The sequence below is a fragment of the Monodelphis domestica genome, chromosome 6 (genome assembly GCF_027887165.1).
Source record: "Monodelphis domestica isolate mMonDom1 chromosome 6, mMonDom1.pri, whole genome shotgun sequence".
NCBI lineage: Eukaryota > Metazoa > Chordata > Mammalia > Didelphimorphia > Didelphidae > Monodelphis > Monodelphis domestica.
Genome location: NC_077232.1, coordinates 256,065,186 through 256,091,163, shown reverse-complemented (window position 1 = coordinate 256,091,163; position 25,978 = coordinate 256,065,186). Strand labels below are relative to the sequence as shown.

At 36.6% G+C, this 25,978-nt stretch overlaps 1 protein-coding gene across 2 annotated transcripts in view; it reads left to right on the top strand.

Moving 5' to 3' along the window:
* The window catches only part of TET2 (tet methylcytosine dioxygenase 2), a 168,047-nt gene that overhangs the window by 114,675 nt on the left and 27,394 nt on the right, over positions 1-25,978 (top strand). For both annotated transcript variants that reach the window (XM_007495844.3, XM_003341383.4), the window contains exons 4-8: positions 1,465-4,975; positions 6,855-6,945; positions 8,763-8,856; positions 10,308-10,516; positions 15,358-15,508. In XM_007495844.3, coding sequence (XP_007495906.2) covers positions 1,510-4,975; positions 6,855-6,945; positions 8,763-8,856; positions 10,308-10,516; positions 15,358-15,508 — 4,011 coding nt within the window. In that variant the 5' untranslated portion in view covers positions 1,465-1,509. The remainder of the gene's footprint in view (positions 1-1,464; positions 4,976-6,854; positions 6,946-8,762; positions 8,857-10,307; positions 10,517-15,357; positions 15,509-25,978) is intronic.

Genomic DNA, 25,978 nt, shown 5'->3' with positions numbered 1-25,978 from the left:
ATCACTGTTGATTAGTTAAATGAGTTGTTGAAATTACCACTGTCCTAAGGAATGTATTAAAATAAAGCTTCTGACCTTTGTTTCTTATGCATATATTAAATGTTAATCTCTTTTAGAATTCAGTTTTTGATAGTTTAATGCATGTCCCCAATATATGGATTAGAGAATATTTATGCTAAATGTTAATTCTTTGTGTGCAAAATGGTATATGTTTGAGAAACAAGCACATATCTTATGCCTACTTCTATATTTGTGTGTTTATAGGCACAAAGTTGGCCAGTGGATTTCTGTTCATGTATTTTTACAGTTTCTTACTTAGAGGTGTGATCCAGCTCTAAGATTCCATATCCCTAACACCTCTGCATTGCCTCTTCATGCCTAAATTATTTAAAGGTTGTTTCAATTCTCCAAATCATAGATTTTCTTGAATATGAGACAGTTGACTTTCTTAGAAATGAGGCTCTTCCTACATATAAACTTTGTAAGCTAACTAAATAGACTGAGGTCTCCCTACCAAATGTGAAGTAAAAGATGAAGTTGTAGAAATCAACAATTCTCCTTGTTCCACCTCTTTCCCAATGGTTTAGTTTCTCTGCCCAATAACAGTAATGGTTTTGTTAGAACCTTTTGTTGTCAAATAAATAAAATTCGTCATTTTGTATTATTCCTATTCATGTACCAAAACCAAATGTTTTGAGAATGAGGAGAAATTTTGAAGAAAATAGCAAGGGTCATAGTGCTAACTAAAAAGTGGAAGAAGGCAAAAGTCAAGAAAAAAGAAATAGATGGACAAAAGAACAGACCTAAAATACATGTCTATGGATTTTTTGGTTTATAACCTTAAACATGAATAGATTAAGCAAAAACTAGTTACAGGAAAGAATGACTGAATAAAATAGAATGTATGAGTAATATTCCATTATTCCGAGACAGATTTTGTGAGCTATACTTCTCACTTCTTTCACATACTTCTCAATTCCCTCCTTTTCTTAAACCTCTTAAACTCTGAATTACTAATTAACACCTCTATCATCAATCCTTGCGTATGTTGCTAACAGGTGAGCAAAGATAAAGAAGTGACCCTCCTTTGTTGTTGTTTCTACTCATCAATGTTTCTAATATTAGTAATGAAATAATCTGAAACTGCTGATGGATAAAAACTACCAGCATTTGCCATAATGCTTTATTTACTGTCTTTGCATCCTCCGCTCCTCTACCATGAATAACTAAGAATTGACTGCAAGAGATTAAAAAGAAGATAAAGGATATTCCTTTGTGAGTAGTTGTTGATAGTTTGCAAAGTTCAGTAAGTTTGGTAACTCATTGAGAAAAAAAGAAGTATAGATTATACTACTGTAAGAACTCTGCATCACTGTTATTCTGTATAAGTAATTATTAGCACTTAAAATATATTCACAAATTTAAAGTATTTTTTCTCTTTCTCCTCCCATTTTCTCCTTTAAGATACCTTTACAGGGCAGCCTTGTGGATGGCCCCGAAGCAAGCCAGATGGAACAGGACAGAACTGACCATGTTGAGGGGAACAGACTAAGTCCATTCCTGATACCACCTCCTTCTCACATTTGCCAGACAGAGTCATTGGCAGTGAAGCTACAGAATGGAAGTCCATTAACAGAGAGACCTCATCCAGAAGTAAATGGTGAAAATAAGTGGCTGTCACTGAAGAGCAATTATGGAACGCCCCCAACAAAGGGAAGTCAGAACAATTGCATCAGTCCCAATTTCAAGCATGAAGATAGAGAGTATCCCAAATGTATGCAAAATGGGGGAATAAAACGGACTTCTAGTGAACCTTCTCTCTCCGGATTCCATCAGCACAAGAAAGTGAAACAAGATCAAGATGTTAATGGACAAAGAGATGACTTCAGGGGAAACCAAGAAGGAAATAATGAAGGTGAAAGCAACAGCCAACCAAATGTCTCCAATTCATGGAACAAGGTGCCGGTGAACTTTGCAGTTCAGGAAGAATCAGCCTCAGATTTTCCCTGCTCTGCCGGGAATAACTGCAGTGGGTCTGAAAACCCGGAACTTCAAAAGCAAAAAGAGCAAGAGAAGAAACATGCTAGTTACTCAAGCAGGAACGTTGTATCATATCTTCAAAACAAGGCAGTGCCAATGCCTAACGGTGCTACAGTTTCTGCCTCTTCAATGGAAAACACACATGATGAACTCCTGGAAAAAACACTGTCTCCTTATTATCCAGACCGTGTTTCCATTGCAACGCAGAACACCACATCTCACATAAATGCCATTAATAGTCAGGCTACTAATGAGTTGTCCTATGAGGTCACTCATTCATCCCATACCTCAGGGCAGATCAACTCCCCGCAGACCTCAAACTCAGAGCTGCCTCTAGTGCCAGCTTCAGTGGTGCCTGAGGGCTGCAATGCTGATGACTCCAGTATACCAGCCACAACGCCAGGTAGTTATCCCCTTCAGAAGCCAGAACAACAGGTGCAGCAACAGCAATCCATTTTTGAGATAGGCCCCTCTATGGTAGAGAACAGTAACCCCCAAGGAAACACAGAGCTGATAGCTGGTGAAGAATTCAGCCTGGGTTCCAGCAACAAGATGCAAATTTCTAGTGGTGCTCCTGATGGATATTCAAAGCAGACTGAAGTGAGTGCAGCTTACCCAAAGCCAAACTCTGTGTTTGCAAAGGATTCCTTCATTGCTACTCCTCCTCCACCACCACCCCAATCATCTCCTCTTCCCTTTCTTCTTCCTCCTCCTCCTCCTCCCCCTCTCCCTCCAGTTCCTCAACCTCCCTCAGAAATGGAAGGCACTCTGCCTGAAGAGGTGACAGAAGAACCCCATCACTACCCCAGCCAAAGTGAAGAAAGTCTTCTAAGGGAAATGAAGAATGGGGAGCTGTCAGAGGGTCCTATATCCCAGAATCCTGACCTATCCACATGTACTACCAAATCTTTGGTGTTTCCAGAGAAACCTCAGACTAATTGTGTCCACAGAAATGAAATGCCAACTTCCATGATGGCATTGGCAGTTCTCTCATGCTCTGAGGAAAGAAAACCAATATCTGAACAGCTTAACCAGCAACCAGAAGTCATTGGAAGTGGTAGAGATCTCCAGCAACACTATCAGAAGCCAGCTGGACAGAAAGATCAGAAAGTACCAAGTGAGAAGGAAAGGAAAGAGACAAGAGAGCATGTACTACAAACTCAGCCATACCTGAAGCCAGGCTGGATTGAGTTGACTTCCTCCCATTTTCATCAAGGAGAATCTCACTCAAAGTCCAAAGAGGAATTACTGAGAATGATGCTTCAATATCAGTCCAACAAGGTTGATCAGATGACCTTAAAACAATATGCCAGGGCCCCCAATATATCCAAAGGAAACCCAGGGCAAACTTATATCCAGAAAATGGTGCAACAGGATCAGATGCCCCAGATGTACCAAATGGATAATGCACAGGGACAATCTCAGACCCCTGTGGACCAGCAGTTCCAGTTCCAAAAGCCTTCTCCCCAAATGCCCCTCCCCAAGAGAGAATCACCACACCAAGCCCATATGCAGGCACACTGCATGCCAAAATTTCATTTTCAGACAAAACCAGATCACCAAGCTGAGAAACCCTTGGGCCCACCACTGAAACAGCAGCACTTGAACCCTCAGGCTGCAGAGACTGAGCCATTCTTACCCTCACCCATCCCGCAGCCTTCCTTGCAGAAACAGGCAGCACAAACACAATTGCCTCTGAACATGCCTCTCCCTCTAAACCATCAGCAGCAAAAACTAGCCGGGAAGAATAAAGAACCAGGGCCCCAGACTTTTCCTCATTCACATGGCAGCAATGAACAACACAGAGAGAGGTCCTCCTTTGGCCAGATAAAAAGGGAGGAATGCCTTCATTCTGAAAGTCGGTATAGCAAGTCAACTGAATTCATGCCTCATAATACACATGTGAGGCTAGAGCAGGTTAACAATAGCAATAGCAGAAACCCTTCTTGCAGCCAGATGCTGAAATCCAACATAAATAATATGCAGCTTTCATGCCAAAACAATGTGCACTTGGCTTCAGAGAGGAAGGAAAATGCCATCAATTCTGAATTTTTCATAGGAAACGAAACACAAGACTTGCAACATATGCAATACTTTCCAAATAATGCAACTCCAAAGCCAAGTACATCTCATGGGTGCTTTCAAGAACAGGGACATAACATACAGCAAGTATCTCCCCATCAACAGTTACCACTCCAACCATCACAGGGATATCACAGTAAGAACCAAGACTTACCTAATAAGCAAGCAACCCGGGACCTTCCACAAAGGTACTCGTTGCATCACCAACCTGCTGCCCCATTGGTACCAGAACAGAGGGGAAGCCACATTCAGTCACCTCCCCAGAAGGACTTCCAAAAGCATGCAGCCCTTCGGTGGCATCTCCTGCAAAGGCAAGAACAGCAACAAACCCAGCAAGCCAAGGCTGAGGCTTGCCACAGGCAAATGCTCAAGTCAATTAAGGTAGAAACTGGAGTTAAGCCTAATGCCTGTATGCGCTCCTTGGCAGGATTACCAGAGAACAGAGGGTGGAAGAAAACTTCGAAGCAGGAAGTTCAACACTCAGCATGTGATCAGTCCCATCAAAAGAGCATCATTGAGACCATGGAACAACAGCTGAAACAGATTCAGGTTAAGTCCTTGTTTGATCACAAGGCCCTTACTATCAGGTCACAGAAGCATGTGAAGGTTGAAATGGCAGGACCCATTACTGTGTTAACGAGAAATACCAGTGCTTCAGAACTTGATGGGCATACCCCAACATCAGAGCAGCAGGCAACTTCTTCCTCAGAAAAAACACCCACAAAAAGAACAGCTGGTTCTGTTCTCAATCATTTTTTAGAGTCTCCTTCCAAGTTACTAGATACACCTATAAAAAATTTATTGGATACACCTGTCAAGACCCAATATGATTTCCCATCATGCAGTTGTGTAGGTAAGTGCCAGAAATAAAAGTGAAACACATGCATTCATCTAGAGCTTGCCTTCAGTTGCAAGACTGTTGGTTTTTTTTTTTTAAACCAAGTCTACCAGTAGTTTGTAGAAGATCATAAAAATCTGATGCTTGCATTTTTGTCCTTTCAATTAAAGATGCTAATGCTATACATAAAGAACATCAGGGCTATATGAATTTTTCCAAACCAGTTGGGCATATTCATTTATCTTATGTTCAAAGCCTTTTAAAAATATATATGTATCTGTTTGGGATTATTCAATTTTTTAGCCTTTTGCATCCCATTTCTTTGTGAGGAAGACTATGCAAACAAATGTTATCCAATCAGATATGTTATCTAATCAGAAGATAGTATCTTAGAAGAGTTAAGTTTATTTTTTAATCAATGCTGATTTTCGTGGTTAGCATTTTTTGGTACTTTTTATTGAGAAGAAAATAAATCTCGACTGTGAAAATCTCTAATTGTGAAAAATAATAAACTTTGGAAGTGTCTTTTTTAGGTAATAACATCCTAAATGTGATTTTTTTTATTTTTCTCTCCATTTTATCCTTAGAGTACCATGTATCCAATAACCAAGATGGTATTTTTAAAAGATTTTTTGGTTAAAATTCAAGTTATTTTAATACATCCTAGGGAAGGAAGAAGGTCTTTGTATCTTTCAATATGGGATTTGTGGTTGTGAAAAAGAATCAAATTCCAAATTTCCCCCCTTTGCTGATATTAAAAATTATGCTATTGGAAAGAAAATTAAGAAATAGCATATGGGTAAGACTAATAGTCCACCTAGACCAACATTCTCTTTCTGACAATGGTACCAAAAGATATTTTGTAAGGGGGATGAGCTAAATGAAGACCAGGATTGCTTGTTCTTTTCTCTGTGTGGCCAATGCTAACTAGTCTACATAACTCAGGGCAGTCTTTTATGACTGATGCCAAATAAATTGTAGCCTAGGATCCTTTATTCACTTCTCTTGTCCTCCAACTCCCCAAATCCCCAAAGTATGGTTGTGTGTATATACAAATATACATGTATGTATATATTTATATGTAGATATTATAGTTATAATATTGTATTTATATATTATATTTATAATACTTATCTAAATATAAAATATTTATACATGTCAGTATATATTTATATTTAGCAAAATATACAATATACACACACAGAGTTGGCTAAGAAAAACAAGGGGACAAATTGGCTGTTTTGTTTACATGAATTATTGTTCCAATTTTTGTTTGCTTTTCCTGCAAATCATTTTGTTTTGTTTTTCCTACAAATTATTCCATGACAAAGTAGGAGAGTCTAAACAATGAGGTTCAGTTAAGTATTCTTAATTTAAAAGAATCCCTTGAATAATTTGAGGAAACAAATAATCTAACTTTGATATTGTGGCAAAGCAGAGGGAGGAAGAGAATACAATTAACTGCATCCTTGAAGATAAATTTTGTTAATGTCAAATAAGCCAGGTAACAGAAAATTCTCATTAACTTTTAAAATAACTTTTTTTTTTCATTTAAAATTGGAGCTTGTGGCGATTGTGACTCATATTGTAATTCAATTCTACTTACTTGATTCCTCTACCACTACCAAAAAAGGGGTCAGTGTCTCTCTTCCCCATCTTTGAAATGCACATTTAAATATACATTTTATCCAGCTGCCCTCCTTATTAATCATTTGTCATAATTTCTGGTAGAAAATGCAGACAACTAATTTGCTCATCCCGCAATTTTTTTCCCCTACATAACAAGTCACATTTAGGGCTCTTAATGTGCAGTTGGGGGATAATCTTTGTAAATGTAGTCTTTATACTTAGTATAATTGAGGTCTAAAATAATAATCTTCTATTATTTCAACAGAGCAAATTATTGAAAAAGATGAAGGTCCTTTTTATACCCATCTAGGAGCAGGTCCTAATGTGGCAGCTATTAGAGAAATCATGGAAGAAAGGTAATTAACGCAAAGGCCCAGGGCAGATTAACGTTTATCCTTTTGTGTATGTCAGAATTTTTCCAGCCTTCACATACAAAGAAGTAAACAATTGTAAATCAAGTAATTACTCGTAGGCTTAGCCACCCCAGTGTTGCCAACATTACACACTGCGCTATTCACCAGAGAGTCACAATATTTGACAGGACTAATAGTCTGCTGGCTGGCAGAGGCTGCCCACTTTGAGGTGGATGCCAGGAAACCCGGGCAAGAACAAGAATTAGCCAACCTGCGAGGCACAGGAGTATTGGCAGGGGCTGCAAAGACAGACCCAGATCTAGCTTTTTCCCTGCTGATAATAAAACCTGAAAGAGGAAAGACATAAAATGTGGATGGAGAAGTGAAGTGGATACAAATATACCTACAGTTGCCAATTAGAGACTTCCTAAGACAGTTGCCCATTATGAACAGAGAGGAAAGTGTGATTCATGGAATATGACAGAGAATCTATTGATAAATTGAACTTCTTTAGCTGTTAGCTTTGCATGTGGAACAGTTTCCCACCATCTGTAAAAACTATCTGGGTGTAAGCAGCCCATTATGAGAGTGACCCATGAATGTAAGATCCCGTGGCCTCCATGTCATAGGCATCTATGAGGGTGGTTGAGTTCCTGCATGATTCTACACCCAGGATGCCTTTTCTTTGTTAATATTTTATCTAAACATTAAAATACAATAAGATGCTTCAAATGGAGAACTGCTTAGCTTGAGTCCTTCCTCATTCCTAAGTCATCCATGCTAGCAAGTTAGGCACTTAAACGTACTTAAATGCACTAATGACCCATCCCCTAGTGGCCTGGTGGTAATAGAATGCCTTTCTAAGTGCCTGACTGATTAGTAAGGGAATGCCCTAGGCAGAAGGGAGAAACAGAACCCACTGTTGAAGATTATCTTGACTTCCAAAATGCTTGCCTAAGAATTCTTTAATAAACTAAACCCTTGAAGGAAAGTAGTGGAAACAAAGGCACTATTCCATCTCAAATCTTTTGTGGATTCTGTAAAACTTCAGAATGACTACAATGAGTGGTGGATGAAAATTAATTAAGTGTATGGTTCAGATGACTACATTTAGCAAATTGAAAGGAAGCTTTATGGCTTAGGAGATTTTGTGTTAGAATGACAGTTTTTGATGGTTTTTGCCTAATTAGTACCATTTCTAAAATAGTCCATTACAATTTATCAATATGTTCTTCTATTGAGAGAAACAAGATTGAAACAACTTATTTTTACTCATTTTCAATGGACCAGACCTTACTTTTAAAAATAAATCGCCGATTGATCCCGGACAATCCCAAAGGGACTTATGAGAAGGAACACTATCCACATCCAAAGAAAGAACTGTGGGAACAGAACCATAGAAGAAAAACTTATGACTTATCACTTGCTTATATGGGTATATGATTTGGGGTTTGGGTTTTAAAAGATTATACTCTATTACAAAAATGAATAATATGGAAATAGGTATCAAGTATATACATATATATACACTTGTATAACCCACTGGAATTGCTTGTCAGCTCCAGGAAGGGGGAGGTAAGAGGAGAGGAAAGAAAGAAAATGAATCATGTAAATATGGCAAAATACTTAAACAAACAAATAAATGAATAAAAGGCAACTAAAATTTTAAATAATTAGTTAATTAAAAATAAATAAATTGCAGAATCTTTTTTTTAATGTTTTGGTCATTGAATTGTATGTACTTTTGAATTACATGCTTTTTGTTGACCACATTACCAAGTAAATCTACTGACTCTGTGTGTGTGGGTGTGTTTTTTAAGGTTTGGACAAAAGGGTAAAGCTATTAGGATTGAAAGAGTCATCTATACTGGTAAAGAAGGCAAGAGTTCTCAGGGATGCCCTATTGCCAAATGGGTAAGTAAAATAAGATATAATGTCAGAATTCTCTGAATTATTATTATAAATCACATTATCTAGTCCAAGAAATTATTTGAAAACTGGTATCCTTTCAATAATATACAATACTATATGTACACATATATGCATATACAATATTTATATCTGTAGATAATGTGTAAAATATATAATATTTTATAGCTGTGTATCTCCTATGAGGAAAGCAGGCAATTTAAAAATATTTATGGCCTGAGTTTTTTTAATTCGATTTTATTTTCTTTAAATTAACAAGCATTTATTTTTTGCTCTCATTTTCTCTTCCCCTCAATTAAAAAGAAAAAGGAAAAAAATAAACAAAAACCCTGCCACAAATATGTGTAGTCAAGCAAAACAAGTTCCCACATTAGTGACATCCAAAATATGTGCCATATTCTACATTTTAAATCCATCGCCAATCTCAGCTTCTTGAGGGACTGTTTTTCCTTTTTCTTTGTATTCCCCAGAGTTTATTACAGTGCCTTACATGTAGTAATCATTTAATAAATTCTTATTGTTTGAAAAATATGAGCTGGTTAGTAATTAGAGCTTAATAGAATATTATAAAAGTAAAAGAAAATGCACCTGCTATTAAGTGCTCAAAGAATAATCCTTCTGAGAATGTAAGTCCATAGTGACATCATTACATTGCATAATAATAACAAAGCTAACATTTGTGCACTTTAAGATTTGCACAAGTTTTTTTTTTTTTCCCCAACTATTATCTCACTTTCTCCTCACCACAACTCTGTGAGGTCGGAGCTATTGTTATTCCCATTTATAGATCAGGAAGCTAAAATAGAGATTAGTTGACTTCCCTAGGGGCAGAGAGCTAACAATTGTCAGATGCTGGATTTGAACACTGGCTTTCCTGATTCCAAGTCTAGTGCTCTATCTAGAGGACCATTTGACAAAGAAGGCAAATGTCCCTGTCAACCAGTACTCTATATATTGAAAATAGAATCTAATAACAATTCCCTGATACATTGTGCTAGTCAATGAACTCTTTTTGATCACTTTTGGGGGTTTTCTTGGCAAAGATACTAGAGGGGTTTGTCATTTCTTTCTTCAGCTCATTTCAGATGAGGAAGCAAACAGGAGTAAGTGACTTGCCAGGCTCATACAGCTAGTCTAAGGCCAGATCTGAATCATAAGTCCCATAGTAGAAATCAAGTTGTCTGCACTACCTGACTGCTCAATGAAGAGTTGGTGTCTCTCAGTTTCTCGTAGTCAATAGACTAGTACGCCCCCGATTATACATAAAAGGCAAAAGAGGTCTTCTGGCCCCTGATGAACATAGTTCTAATTTTGAAATATATCTGGACTTGCATCCATGCTTTTATATGCTCTGAGTAACATTATTTTTTGTTTGTTTCTTTTGTTGTCTGGGGTGGCCTTTCTTTGTGTTTGGGGTGAAACCGTGGTCTATGCAGGTAGTTCGTAGAAGTTGCAATGAAGAAAAGCTACTGTGTTTGGTGCGGGAGCGAGCTGGCCATACCTGTGAAGCGGCTGTTATTGTGATCCTCATCCTGGTCTGGGAGGGAATCCCCCTTTCCCTCGCCGACAGACTGTACTCTGAACTCACCGAAACGCTAAGGAAATACGGCACTCTCACCAATCGGCGCTGTGCACTCAATGAAGAGTAAGTGAAGCCCGTTGCATTCCTTTCTTCAGTGATACCATTGAAACACAACCAGAAATCCCCATGGTCTATTGGAACAACTCTTGTCCTAAATGAATTAGTCCTTAAGTATTCCTGGAGAATCATGAGACCTGAGCCCTGGTCCCTGTTCCATTAGTGGTGACTTAAGAGAGCCCCCATTTCTACATTTTTTATATGAGAATTGGAATGCTCAAGCATGCTCTATAGTAATAGTCTGACATCATTCAAGGGCTTTGTTGGCATTTACCTTAAAAAAAAAAGGGGGCATTATTGGTGTTGAATAGGGGTTATAAGAAGTATTACCAAGAATTAAGTGAAGGTGATTGGAAACCAAGAGCCATGATATCTTTTTGCTGTGTCCCAAGGCTCCTGAGTGACTCAGCATTGGAGTCACCCCCACAATAAATTCCCTTAAGTTTCTGAAACAGAGGACAATGAAGAAGTGCATTCTTTGGGCAAGTGTAGCAATAGGTATCGCAGCTAGGGCAGCATAGGGCAGCTAGGTGGAGCAATCTATAGAGCGCCAGGGCTGAAGTCAGGAACATTGATCTTCTTGAGTTCAAATTAGCTGTGACATAACTTAACTCCATTTGCCTCAGCTTCCCTCATCAATAAAGTGAGTTGGAGAAGGACAAGCCACTCTAGTGTTTTTGCGAAGCAAACCCCCAAATATATTAATGAAGAATCAGACTCAACTGAAACAAATGGACAACATTACTACATATATAGAAAAAATATATATAGTAATCCACAGTGAAGAATTGGAGCACCAAAGTCTCAGAGAATTATATTTTTTAAACAGTGATGATTCCCAAGAGTTGGATGAATAAGGAATAAATTATTAGGGACATTCATAGCTGGCTTGAAACAACTGTGATCAAAACTGTTACTATTTGACAGCCAAATTAAACATAATAAAAATAATAGCTGTAAAATAATTAAGATATTTACCTCTCCCTTTGATTCAAGGTCTTCAGGATTATAATTCTGGCCCCAAATTTGCTTATAGAATAAATCCACCTTTTACATATGTTCAATTGTCTGAATATTGGTTCTCTCTATCTCTTCCATTTTTATGAAGAAAAGTATACAGGATCAAAGAACTAAAGTTAGATGAAATTTCATAGGCTCCCTAGCCCTACCCCTTCAGTTTACATATGAATACCCCAGAGATCTAGAGGGGTTAATGCAAGCTCTTGCAGGCAGTAAATTTGAGTTAGGATTTGAACACAGGTACAAAGACTATAGATCCAGTATTTTCCTCCACTTATAGAAAAATAATATAATAAAAGTATATATAATTGATATGATTAAATTATTTATATAAAAACATATCTATAATGTAAAAAATTGTATAAGAAATTAAACTCTTTCCCCAGATGTGCTCAAAGCAGAAGTCATTTTCATTTCACTTCATAAAACATTAGTACTATTATTCTGATCACCATTAGAGAGGACATATATCATGCAATTTTGTCATGATACATTGACAGGCCCAAAGTAGATATTGCACTTATATTCAATTTCACAATCCTTAAGTTTTCCCTTCTTTTCTTCTTCTTGTTTCTTCTCTTTTCCCAGAATATAAGAAATAGATTTCAGGGATTATATGCTACCTTATATTATATTATTATATATATTATATTCAATAGCTATGAATATTCCCCTACATACATACACACACCTGGCTTTACATACTTAGTAGTGTCACCCCAGGATGCAAGAACCCACAAAACCCATAAAGAAATCTCACAACTTTGTTAGCTTCAACTGTTTGTCACTATTGGGTTTTAGTAATTTTCATATCTTCTCAAAAGAATGGTTCTCTATCTATGTTTATTTGTTTGTTTGAAAGTTGGGCACCATATATAACTTGAATGACAGTTCATGAGATGAGAGAGAAATCCCTTTTTCTTTGAATCAGAATTCTAGCTTGGCTTTCAGTGATAGAGTCTGTAGCTTTCAAAGAGTGATTTTCATGTACATATCTTGAAATTTTGCATTCTAAAATGGAAAATGCTTTTGGCCTAAAGAAAAAGGGACTGGCTATGTGTTTGGCTGGTGGCATTGATTTATAATGAGAACCTTTCATAGTTCATGTCATCTTCCAGTCCTTTAAAAAAAATCTAGTTCAAGGGACAAAAAACCTTCATGTTTTGCATTGGTGCCTTCATTTCTGGTGATGATCTTTCATTCTGAACTCAAGCAAGGAATTACAGTGGCTCTAACGTGTTTTTTTTTTGTTTGTTTGTTTGTTTTTGGCCTGTTGAGTTACTGGTGAACTTGCAAAAAAAAACCAAAGGTATTCATTTTATAGGATCTTTTTTATAGTTTCATTCAAATTGTACTTCTCACTAATTGTAATAGAATTAATTTTCTTTAATGTCACATATCTATGGTCTTTTTCCCTGCAGGCTTTCCTCTAATTTCCTGTAACATCCCCAGAAACAAAGCCTATGGCTTATGGGAAGAAGTATTTTTGTTAGGAACTTTCCTAAAGATGTCTCATTGATATTTGAGGAATTAATTCAGCCTTCCTCCACTAAAATCATCTTCTGATGCTTCCTTCTCATTTGGGGGTAGGGAATCTCCTTGGAATCTTAAAGGCTATGTTGAAACAATGCAATGTTTGGCATGTTCTCCCAAACTAGAAAAGTTTGGAATACATACCTGGCAATGGATTACATGTCTGATGCCCAAGGACCATTCTAGCTAAGCTCAGGGAAGCTTATTCATCTCCTGGGCATTGGCCACCAGGTCATAATGACACAGGAAATAGCATGCCTAAGTGTGAAGAAGAGCATGTTCTTTATGAGCAAAGGGAGAACCCAACCCAGCCTTTCATCTTCCATTTTTATTGGACAAAGTGAGTTATGTCCTTTAATTAAAATACGAATCATCAAGCATTTGTTAAGGCCCCAGTATATAGTAGGCTCTGTGCTTCGTGCTGGGGACTCACAGTCAAAAAATGGAACCATTCCTGTGCTTAAAGCCCTTCCCATTCCATAGGAGAAGACAAATACAGACACTACTATATTCAAAATAAAGAAAAAGTAATCTGATAGGATAGTAGCAACCAAAAGGACCAGGGAAGATTTCATTTAGAAAGAGATACTTAGGGGTATCTAGGTACCACAATAGATAGAAGGCCTGGAATTTGGAGGATCTGGGTTCAAATCTGGGGGACCCTAGGGAAGTCATTTAACCCCAGTTACCTAGCCTTACCACTTTTCTACCTTTGGATCAATATTTAGTATTGATTCGGAGACAGAAGGCAAAGGTTTAAAAAAAAAGAAGGGGATACTTGAGCTGAGCTTTAAAGGGATCTAGGGACTCCAGTAGTAGAAGGGAGGCAGGGAATTTCATTCCAGATATTAAAAATGTCTAAGAGGATTCCCTAAGTTCATTAGAGAATTACAAGAAAAAATATTATGCGAAGCCTAAGAGAGAAGATCATTCTGAATTAGTAACATCACAGGAAGGTTTATAAAGAAGGTACTATTTGAATTGAACTAAAAAAAAACAGATAGAAATTAACCATATAAAGAGGGAGAGAAACAGAGGAAATAATGTGAGCAACATACAGTCAAGAAAGGACAGGAATTGTTTGAGGGTGGAAATGGGCAACAGAGCTATGACAGGGTATTGATTTTATGGGGTTTTAGTGAGTTATATGAGAGCATAAGGCTGGAAAGATTGGGTGGGGCCAAAATATAGAGAGCTTTGAATCCTAGGCAAAGGAGTTTGAACTTTAATTAGTATTCAATAGGGATCCACTGAAGATGTTTAAGTAGATGAAAGATATGAATAGAAGAATACACAAGAAAAACTATCTTTCCTGGATACCTGCCTCTATCATCTGTTTCCTCCTATATATGTGTCTGTGTTAAACCCATAACTTCAGAAATAACATGTGTGTGTGTATATATATATATGTATATATATATATAGATATAAACATATTAGAGATGATAATTTTAAATTTTAAAGTAAGAATATGCATGTGTATACATATAAATATGTAATACATTTAAGTTCTTATTCAAAATTCCTCATATTTTTGCATTACCAACATTTCTTTCAGTATTTCTACATTTCCCCCTCGCAAGAAATCACAAATAATATTTTAATATAAAAAAAGAAAAAACCACAAAACTGATGAGTACATCAAACAATCTGAAAATATATACAATAAACCACACTTGTGGATCATCTATTTCTGCAAAGGAGTCAGGGAATGGAGCATGTCTTCTCATAGCTCTTTTTGGAGTCCTTCATATATTCTTATGGTAGAAGTCAAGGTTGAGGTTTTCTTCCCAAAAGAAGGAATAATTCCACATCTGGGACTGCTAACTCAGATTGAAATATTCAAAGCTAATTAGGCATTGCTTTTGAATCTGCTAATATCCTGTGTCTTACATTGCATACATTTCCCAGAAAAGCCCTCCAAAAGAACCCATCATTGTGAGATTTGAAAATTGATTCTGGTGTTTTTCTCCAAACAAAGCCCAACGGTTTTCTTCCAACAAATGAGCTTCCCTAGGCATTTCTTTTTGTGACTAGGTGGTGTTAGCCATGTGTTCAGTTTGGGTAAGTTGAATGGTGGGTCTGCCATTACAGTGGCCCCTGGTGCCACAAATAATTTTCTGTTATGTGGGATAAAGTAGAACTCATCTTATATTTAGACCCCAGTTTGTACTGCCGGTGATACAATATTAAATGAGACTTATGTTTTTGATGCAAAAAGACACTTGATATGCAAAGGGGATAGTCTGTCTAACTACACATCTAGCAACATTAGTGGTTCTTTGATTCCTCAGACGAACCTGTGCATGTCAGGGGCTCGATCCGGAAACCTGTGGTGCTTCTTTTTCTTTTGGCTGCTCATGGAGTATGTACTACAATGGATGTAAGTTTGCCAGAAGCAAGATTCCAAGGAAATTTAAGCTGCTTGGGGATGATCCAAAAGAGGTTGGTTTTCCATTTCCACCTGTTTACTTTCTTCTGTCTAATGTCTTTTGTCTTTTGTCTTATGTTGGGTCACTGGAGCACAGACAAATTTAGTAATAAGACCTATTCTTTGAGGAACTGGTCAATAGATAAGAGCTCTTGGGACTGAGAGCTGGAAGGGACCTTAGAGAACATTCAGATCAATCTTGGAAGCCTGGTGAGAGTTATTCAGGTAGTAAATTCATGCCTAGGGCTTTTCACTCTCAATACCATTGTATTTCTATCACAACACACTAGAGGTAACAAAAATAAAGAAAATCTCAAATAAATAATACATGAATTGTCAGAGGAATTGGGCATAATATGAGTGAAGAAGCAGTGCCATGAGCTATATAACTGGACAAATTCCTTACCCTCTCTGAGCCTCACTTTCCTCATATAAAAAAAGTAGTGGCTCGCACTCTGTGACATCTGAGGACAAGTCCAGGACTTGTTCATGATTCTATAAATCAATGAATTTGAAGTCTAGTGATGTAGGTTTGAATTCTGGTTCTTTCAGTCATTCAAATAGCATTTATTTATTGAGCATCCATGTGTCAGGCACTTTGCTAAGCTTTAGGGATAAAAAGAAAATAAAACTACAAATTCGTGCTCTTATCTTTTTGACATATAAAATGGGGGTAATTAAACCTGTTCCCACTTACCCCACAGGATTGATGTAGGAACCCAGTGAGCTAAGGTCCATGAGATCACAGAAAACTGTAAAGTACTGTGTGAATGAAGGAAGATGGTGGTGGTATTCATAGTGGAAGGATATCATTATCATAGCAATGGATAGGCAAAACATATTATTCCCCTTATACTTTATCTTGACATGAAATCCTGGTGTTTTAGAGAATTGTCAAGATAGTGTTAAAGTTAAATGAAGATATGTTCTCTATAATTCTAATCTTATAGAGCTATGGAGGCCTGATTTTTAGACTTTCCAGTTCAAAACAAGCCACACTTTTTTTCTTATTTATTTCATGGATTATGTGTGTGTGTATATATATATATTTATTTACATATATGTTATATATATGAAATATACATGTATAGTTGGATGACATCATGAAAATGTTGCTCTTGAGTTTTAACAAAACTGTATAATGCAAATATAATGCAAATGAGGTATTAGGACTAAACAAACTTGGTAATAAATTTACCAAAATTTTGTCATCAATTTTTTTTTCTTCATGGGACATTTCTTGTCAAAGTACAGTGAGCTTTCTTCCCACTCTCTTTTTCTTTCAAATGACTTTTTGGGCATGATGTGGCCTGCAGTCTGTCAGATGGACAATAGGATCAATTATTGGTTGATGGGAAATCTTGAAAGGTTCTGCATTTAAGCTATGATCAATCTTCCAGGAAGCCAGGGAAAATCTGAAAGCATTATTTTATGTTGCTAAGTGAATTTGAATTGCAGTCAATGTATGCATACAAATGGAAGACATAATGCCATTGATACTTCCTTCTGCCTTTTGAAAACTGAGCCTTATTCTATTTGTTGCTCTAATAATTTGCTAGTGATGAGTACAAAAATTAAAGTCCAAGTCATCAAGGATTATTAACATAAAACTTCCTAAAAGGCCATTCAGAATGTTTCCATTTTTTAAATAATATTACTTAAATGCACAAAATGTCCTTTTTAATATATAGAAGGCACTGTGATTTCATAGACCAAATGGATGGTGGCAGTTTTTTGTGATGACAACCAGTTTTATTTTACCCACTAGAAAGTAATTTCACATCCATTCTATAAATCCTTATCTCCTGAAACAGGGATTCATGAACCCTAAATGGAAGGGGTGACCAGTAATCTCTTCCCTGAGAAAAGATAGGACATAGTTTCAATTCTGAGCAAAATTACTTTGAGTCACAGAAGATGCAAATCTGAGGTACCATCTAAAATCAGATCACTGGAGACTGTTATAGTCATACATTTTACAGTTGGTGACAGGTTTATCTTTTATTTAATAATGTATTTATAGTTAAAATTAGAACTCTAAACAGTAGCCAAGAATAGAATCACTTAATATTGGGAGATAATTTCACATATATATATATAAAGGTAAGATAATATGGCAGTAGAAAGGCAACTTCTGAGTCAGGAGGTCCAAGCTTAAGTCCCACCTATGACACATATACTGGTTGAGTGACCCCTGGCAAATGATTTAACCTCTCATTTTTCCCAGAATGTTGCACAAAACTTACTTATCTGCTTTGATAGAATGAATTTCCTCACTGGGGAACTACCTGCATTGATGGAATGATGAACACAGACCAAAAATAAATAAGAAACAACAACAACAACAAAAACCAAAATATTCCACTTAAAAAGCTTATTTTTCTTCCACTGAAAATGTAAATGGGCATTTATTATTTATGTTAAATAGACTTGAAGTATTGTTCCAAGGTTTTATCCATATTGAAAAAATTTCAGCCATTTTTTACTGATACATGGAAAACTCGTTTTGACTTATTGAAATAGATTTTATAAGTCCACTGAAACATGAAGTTCATAAATAGACAACAAGCTAAGGATATTTTTTTTTAGTTGAAGAGAATGAGAATCCCTGACTCCTTTAAATAAGACCCCAGATGTTAGAATTAACCAGTATTTAGTCAAAGGAAGTTATTAATCTGAGATAATGATTGGTTTAATAGATTAATAGAATTATAGGTAATATATTTTATAGGGTTATTTAAGTAAAACCAATGCATTATTAAGCTAAACTAGTGCAATAGATTAGCTTTTTTTTCTCTTTATACTACAACTCTCCAGAAGTCAATATTTTGCAATAGGGTGTTTCTCATTTGTGGAGCATGTGATGCCCTCTAAGGTGAAGGCCTACCAAGTTGGAATGCCATACAGGGCTTATCTGGAGGAGTGTTGGTGGCCTTGGACCTTTCATGACTATGAGATTGTGATCTATCATATCATCTTAAGGACCATGCTAACCAATCAGGACTCAATAAGAAGCTGAGGCACTTCCTCAAGGCACCATCTTGTCTTAGATGAGAGGTAACTAATGAATGACCCAGTTGCTGAGAGACACTAGTTTCTCTCATTAAACCTGGGATTGGCATAGAGTTTGCCTCTGTTTTTCTTTCAAATTAGCTGAAGAACTATCTGTCACATTTTGACATCCCTGGGTGGGCAGGTGCCCTACTGACTCTACCTCCCTGGATCCTCTTTTTGAGGAGAACCAAGAATTACTTCTTCCTATAGACTCCTTCAGGTGAGGTAATCCAGGGAGGTGGACTCAGCCCCTGTCCTCAAACCAAATAATCGAAGCCAGCAGAAGTCTTCCCTAAACTCCAGATTGGGAAGCTCTACTCCATCTATTTATTTGTATGTTCTATGTATTTCTGTCATGTAAGTGTTATCTATGTGTGTTTGTCTCCTGTTTAATACAAAAAACCAAAGCTCTCAATACTGTCAGTTAGTTAATATTACAATTTAAGTCATTTACTAGTTATTAATAATATTAATTAATGATTAAATAAATAATGACATTTTTATTATATAAAGATTATAAAAAATTTAAAGGAAGGAATTAGGGAGATTAGTTCTAGTATTTTTTAAGTATTGCTTAACATCTATTAATAAAATTTGCTAAAAACAGGAAGTAATGACTATTTTAATAATTCTTTGCACTGGAGGGAGATTTAAGTGGTAAGAGAAAGGAGGGATGGAGGTGTACATTTGCTACCTAGGGAGCAGTAGACTACAGAAGCTCACCTTGGCTAACCCCCAGATCCTGCCTCCACTTTCTCACATGCCTATTCCTGAACTTAGCTGGGATCCTCCTTTCCAATATAGGAACCTTTGCCACAAATAATGTAAGAATCATTCGTAAGCTTAGAATTGTGGACACAGATAATCTAGAGCATATGATGCTCTAGGCAAGCTACCTTCTGGATTTGATGCCCACGATGTATCTTCTGAGCGGTGACTTCAAGTTTATATCCCAAGAAAAATTTTCCAACTTCTAGTTTGTTAGAATTCTCTCGGGTCTTTTCTTGAAACCTGGCAAGTTTGACGTACAGATTTAAGGTTGATCGGGAATTTCTTAGTGTAAAGTTTAGGTGCTTGTTCCCATTAAGAGGGACACCTCAAAGATGGGTTCCAAGTTATCTTCAAGTATACCTATTGACTCTCCATTAGAACAATTTAAGGTAGTTGGTAGAAAGGAGAACTACCAAGAGGAGTGACTAAAGAAAAGGTTATTAAAAATTGTTATAATTGACAAAAAAGTTTTAAAGATATTACCAAATTCTATAATTGGATTGGGTCAAAATTTGGGACTCTTGATCCTTATACTCTGGATAAATTGGAGAATTTTCTAGAACAAGATTATATCACAAATTGGGAGCAGATTAGATGTCGAGAATGTTGGAGAGCATTAGTAACCTTAAATCCTGAAGAAAGTAAACATGGAGAAGCTATTAAGTATGAATCTTGTTTTACCCTTTCAAATCTTCCTATGGCCCCTCCTGTCTATTCACAGCTAGAAGAGAAGTTAAAATATAAAGAGCCTGAGCTAAAAGCAGCACCCATATTTCCTTTGTGCACAAGGTTTAGCTAAATGCAGCAGGAGCTCTAGTCTATATTAGGGAACATCACCTTTTTCACCTTTTGGATCTTTCTCTATAGTAAAAGGATGCACCCCACTTTGATGAAAACCCTTTAACTGTCATAGGTCTGTTCAAAGCAGTCATCAGGGATTATAACCCAACTTAATCTGATATTACTAATTAGTATAATAATAATATATGCTATATATTATAATATTTAAATATTATAAATTATATAAATATATAAAAGAATTTCCATTAGTTGTTATTATAATTTATATATACATTATATGTTATAGATATAAATAATAATTACAGTTAATGTATGTTGTGTATAATATATAACATAGATTCTATATGTATATATATATATATATATTAATAATAATTACTAATGGAAATTCTTTTTTCTGAGGGAGAAAGAAATGGGATAATTGAAACTACCAGTAGAGTAATAGTTGGCCCAGGTATAGGAGGTACATGGCCCTTGTGAGACCCAGAGTGGTACCCTAAAGTAACAGGACAAATGAATCTGCTAAAACCATGATGGCAAACCTATGGCATGGGGGCCAGAGAAGGCACACAAAATGCTCTCTGTGGGCACACATGCTGCCCCAAGACAGAGTTTGTTACTAAAAAGGCAGAGGAACTTGGGAGGAGCTTCTCCCTTCCTCTCTACACCTTGCCTCATGACATTTTTTCACAGCACCCACACCCTGAGAAGTAGCACAATGGGAGAATACAGTGGGTAAGGTTTGTGGCTCACAGGTGACAGAGCATGAGGGGAGGGGAGCACTATGGCCACTCACTTCCCCCTCTCTAGACATGCTGAAGACCTTTCTTACTTTATCCATCCCTCTGTCCAGCAGCCCATTGTATAGGTTAAAGTGGGCAAGGGGCACTTGGTTGGGGGGAAGCAGGGCATGGTACAGCATCTCTAAAAGTTTTACCATCAGTGAGCTAAAAGATGCAGGAGACAATGTAGTAAGGATAATGGAGCTCTTTGAAGAAAAAACAGAGAAATACAGCAAATTTCAGGAAATGGTATGGGAACTAAGCAAAAATCCAACAAGGTTTTATAATAGATTGTGCAAAAATGGCAGCTGATTTTCTAGACTAGATGCAATAAGTCCTAAAGATGCTAGAATAATAAATGTAGCTTTTATTAATCAGGTTCTACAAATACTAAAGAATATTTCTTGAAATATTGTCTAGGCTGGCATAAGAAAAACATTAGAGAACTAAAAGCAATAGCCCAATATGTGAATGGAGGTAGGAAGAAACTCAAAAATAGGAAATATCTGAGGTCAAAGCAAAATATTAAATCTGTCCTAGCCACAGTTCAATCTATAAAACTGAATCAAAGAAATATTCATATGTGTTATTACTGCAACAAAGTAGGGCATTTTGCCCATGATTGTTATAAAAGGTAACAAGATATGAGTAAGAGACCTGTAAATAAGATCCAATGAGAAGGGAAATTCAGGATCTGCCTTCAATACTCTTTGAGGGAGTTTCTAGTCATGGGGAACAGCAGCCAGGAAGCAGGGCTCAGATATAGAGAAGTTTTAGAAATTCCTCTCCCTGACGGTACAGGAGAGAGATAGAAAACACAGAAGCCTTTATTTTTGTATACCTTGCCCCTGTTATCTCTGTCCATGCCTCTCCCCTACCTAGTGTCACCTACCTTGTGCATTGAAGAAGTTGATTGCAATTGTTTGATATATCTTCTATATCTGTTTTAAATTTCATACCTAGGGGTAAAAACAGTATTATTAAGAAAATAGTAAAATAGTAAAATAAATTAGTAAAAAAAAATAGTAAAAGAAAAAAAGTAGTAGAGGGAGAGGAAAATAGCAAAAACATTCCAGTACTCTCCCCACTTGAAATTTTAATTGGCCACTTAACTGTTATGCATTCATTTTTATTGATACCATAATCACCTACTAATCTTTTGAGAAGAGATTTCTTGTGCAAACTTAAATCTGTTATCTATTGTCAACCTGATAATACTATGTTAATACAAATACCTGATGTAAACCTTCTGATACCTCTGTTTATGACTATTCTGAATCAGTCTTTGATTGAAGAGTCTACTACTTCATTGCTAGTGATATATTAGATTCTAACAATACCAGATAATTTACCTAGTGATGTTTGGACAAATTCTCCAACTGATGTGGTATTTCTTAAGTCAGCTGCCCAGATTCTATTGCTGTGAGAGGAGGGAAACAACCATTTGTACCTCAGTATCCTCTCTCTAAAGAGGTTATTAAAGGCAAAACCCCAATTATAAATTCTCTTATTGAAAAGGGAATTATTGTTCCATGCAGATCTCCTGTCAATAGTCCTATTCTTCCAGTGAAGAAGCTAAAACCTGGTCCTAACGGTAAGCCTATGTATTGCTATGTCCAGGATCTTTGTACTGTTAATGCTTATGTTATACCTTTACATTCTTTAGTGCCAAATCCAAGTACAATGGTGTCTGCCATACCTTGTACCATTTCTTGTTTTTATGCGCTGCCTTCCATTCCATTCTTATAAGTCCAGAATCACAGTACCTGTTTAGTTTTACCGGTTTAATCAATAAAATATGTGGGCCAGATTGCCTCGGGCTTTTGTTAATTCCCCAACAATATTTTCTCAAATTCTTCAAAGATATCTTTTCACTATTAAATTTAAGGATTCAGTTTTGATCTATATGTTGATGATCTTCTCCTAGCTTCACCAAATGAAGAAATATGCAATCAAAACAGCTATCAGATAGTTCTGTAGCTGCACCAATGAGGACATAATACCTCTTAATCTAAAGTGCAATTGTACCAACCTGAGCTAGAGTATCTAAGTTTTATTCTTTCTCCAGAAAAGAACTATTATCAACAAAAAGGATGCAGGTTCTACAACATCTCTCAGTGCCATGGACTAAGAAATAGGTGTGGGCAATATTAGGAGCTGTTGGATATTGCAGGATGGATCCCGGCTTTTGTAGAAATTGCAAAATCTTTAATTGCTTTGACCAGAAACTCCATTATAGAATACTTGCAGATGAATACAGAACACCTGATAGTCCTGGGAGATCTTAGTAAAGCTATCAGGAAAGCTCCAGCTCTTGAACTTACTGACTACAGTAAGCCTTTTATCCTCTTTGTGCATGAGAGAAGGGGGATATGTGCTCATGATATGCAGGCTTTGCTATTAAGACAAAGGTCCTAAGAGTTTTCCAATCAGCAGCTGGCTAGATATGAAGTGACTCTATTGGGAAAAGAGAACATTGCCATAAAAAGGTGTGCCACCTTAAATCCTTCTACATTGTTACCTGACCTCTCAGTTTCAGGGGAGCCACTCCATGATTGAAACCAGACAGTATATCTAGCTGAGAAGCTCTGTGATGATGATCAATGATATTTCCTTAGAAATTTCAGAGTTGCAATTATATTGTTTTTCTTACATGAAAGAAGGGGAGTGGTTTATGGGACCTACTGTGGTTTAAAAATACAGAGTTATATGGACAGCCTCCTTTCCTCCTAGTCTCAATGCTCAAGCTGCTGAACTTATAGCATTGATTAAAGCCTGTCAAATTGCATCAAGAGAAAGTACAAATATTTTTACTGGCTCCCAGTATGCTTTTGGAGTATGCCACACCATTGGAATGATTTGGAAGTGGAAAGAGTTTCTTACATCATCAAGAAAAATAATTGCATATTTTGACTTAAGGATTTATTAGAAGCCATACAATTACCAAAGAAGCTCAAGGTAATCCATTGCTCTGCTCATGCAAGAGGAACTAATTCTATATCAAGGGAAATGCGCTGGCTGATGCTGCTACAAAAAAAAAAAAGCAGTCATAGAAGGTCCTTCTATCCTAATGCTCCTGTAAGATGACACCTCTACTGACAAAGATGAAATTGGAGATGCAAGCAGCAAAACTCAATGGCCCTCACCCACATATAATGACCCTGAAGTGAAGACTAGGGAACAACAATATAGTGCAAAACAGGTATCTGGGATATGGATGAATCTGATGGTAAACCTTTCCTTCCTAAGAAATGTTACTGTCAGGCCTATCTAGCAGTTCATGCTGGTTGATATTAAGGCACACAAGGTATATTAGACACAATTAGGAGGTAATGGATAGCTCCTGGCATCACTTCTATTGCTTCTTATATAACTATTGATTGTCCTATATGTTTGACTTTTAATCAACATGCTTTCAAAAAAGGAGGCATATGGTGGTCACCCTCTGGCTTATCAACCCTTTGAATTGAAAATTTTATTTCATTAGTATGCCTAATATGGGACATTTAAAACATTGTCCTATAATAGTTGATCAGCTAACTAGATGAATAGATGCATTCCCAAGTTTAAAAGCAGATGTAGCCTTTGTGTCAAAATTAATTTTAAAAAATTGTTCCAAGTCATAGGCCCCCTGCTCTAACAGACTCTAATCTGTGACTCTCATTTTATTGATATTGTCCTGGTTTGATATGCTAAATGTGGGAATTAATTGAAGGTTTCATATTCCCTACCATCCTTAGTCATCAGGACTAGAGTATATAAATAAAAAGTTAAAGGGATTGGCTGGAAAACTATGCAATGAAACTCATTTGAAGTAGCCTGATGTTTTTGCCTTTAGCTCTTTTCTATTTGAGGAGCAGATCTACGGGATGATGCCCCATATTCCCTTATGAAATGTTGTTTGGCCATCCTCCTTTAAAATTAAAAACCTTGTCACCAATATATACTACCATGGTGGGAAGGGATTTGACTTTCCACATATATAAGAGAATTACACAACAAGCTAAAAGAATCGCAATCAATCAGAGCCATGGTACAGACTGAGCCTATTGATTCCTCACTGCATAATTTTCAATCAGGTAATTACATTTATATTAAGAATTTTCAAAATTCTAGTGAATTATAACCTGCCTTGGAAAGCCCCTTCCAAAATCCCCTGACCACTCCAACTGTTATTAAGATTAGTTAAGAAAACTTCTGGTTTCATTGTTCTCACATGAAACCTGCACCTTTTGTTCACTTATAATGGCATCCTATGATGTTCCTGAAGACCTAAAGTATTCTGGCAGTCTTTGTAAACGTCTAATATACTTTGAGTAGGAATTTAATTAATTCTCTTAATAGCACTAATTTTAGTCTGGCCTAAGATAGTGGTTCATCTGTTCCAAAGATTCTCGGATACATGCCCATTTAGACATTAGATTTTGTTAATGGCTTATGTTCTGATAATATGTCCTTTTCTTGTTGGGACTTCAGATATCAAAACAATAGCCAGTATCATGTATAATTTGATGCTTAATAAGAAATATAAATGCTTTCTCCTTTTATGTGCCCCTAGAGATACTTATTCCTGTCCATCCTTTATGGAATGTTGGTGGCACAAAACAGAATTCCTTTATTGTATTGAAAGGACCAACATCCTTTTTTCAGAGATATCTTATAACTATTGGTGAAAAGTTGTTTTATTAATGGTACTGATTTTATGTGTACTCTTAAAATTCAAGTTTTGGGGTCTTATACAATTGCACGTGTTAGGGAAATGATTATCTCAAAACAATCACATGAAATCACTACTCCTGTTGTGGTCATGCTACACTCTTTAACAACAACAACAGAAAATGTTTGTTTGCATGTTTCACCTGAAATATTACTGGTTCTGGTGATGCCATCTCAGTAAGTCCTGTGGAAATTACATTTGAACCTACAGCACTCAGTGAGTCTAAGAAGCTCCCTAATTTCACAGGGTATAATCAGTCTACATTACTCCCTGAATTGATAGTACCCCCTGAGTAAAAAGTATATACTGAAACCACCAGCTCAATGGGTCTACATTGTATGCTAAATCCACTGTAGTCA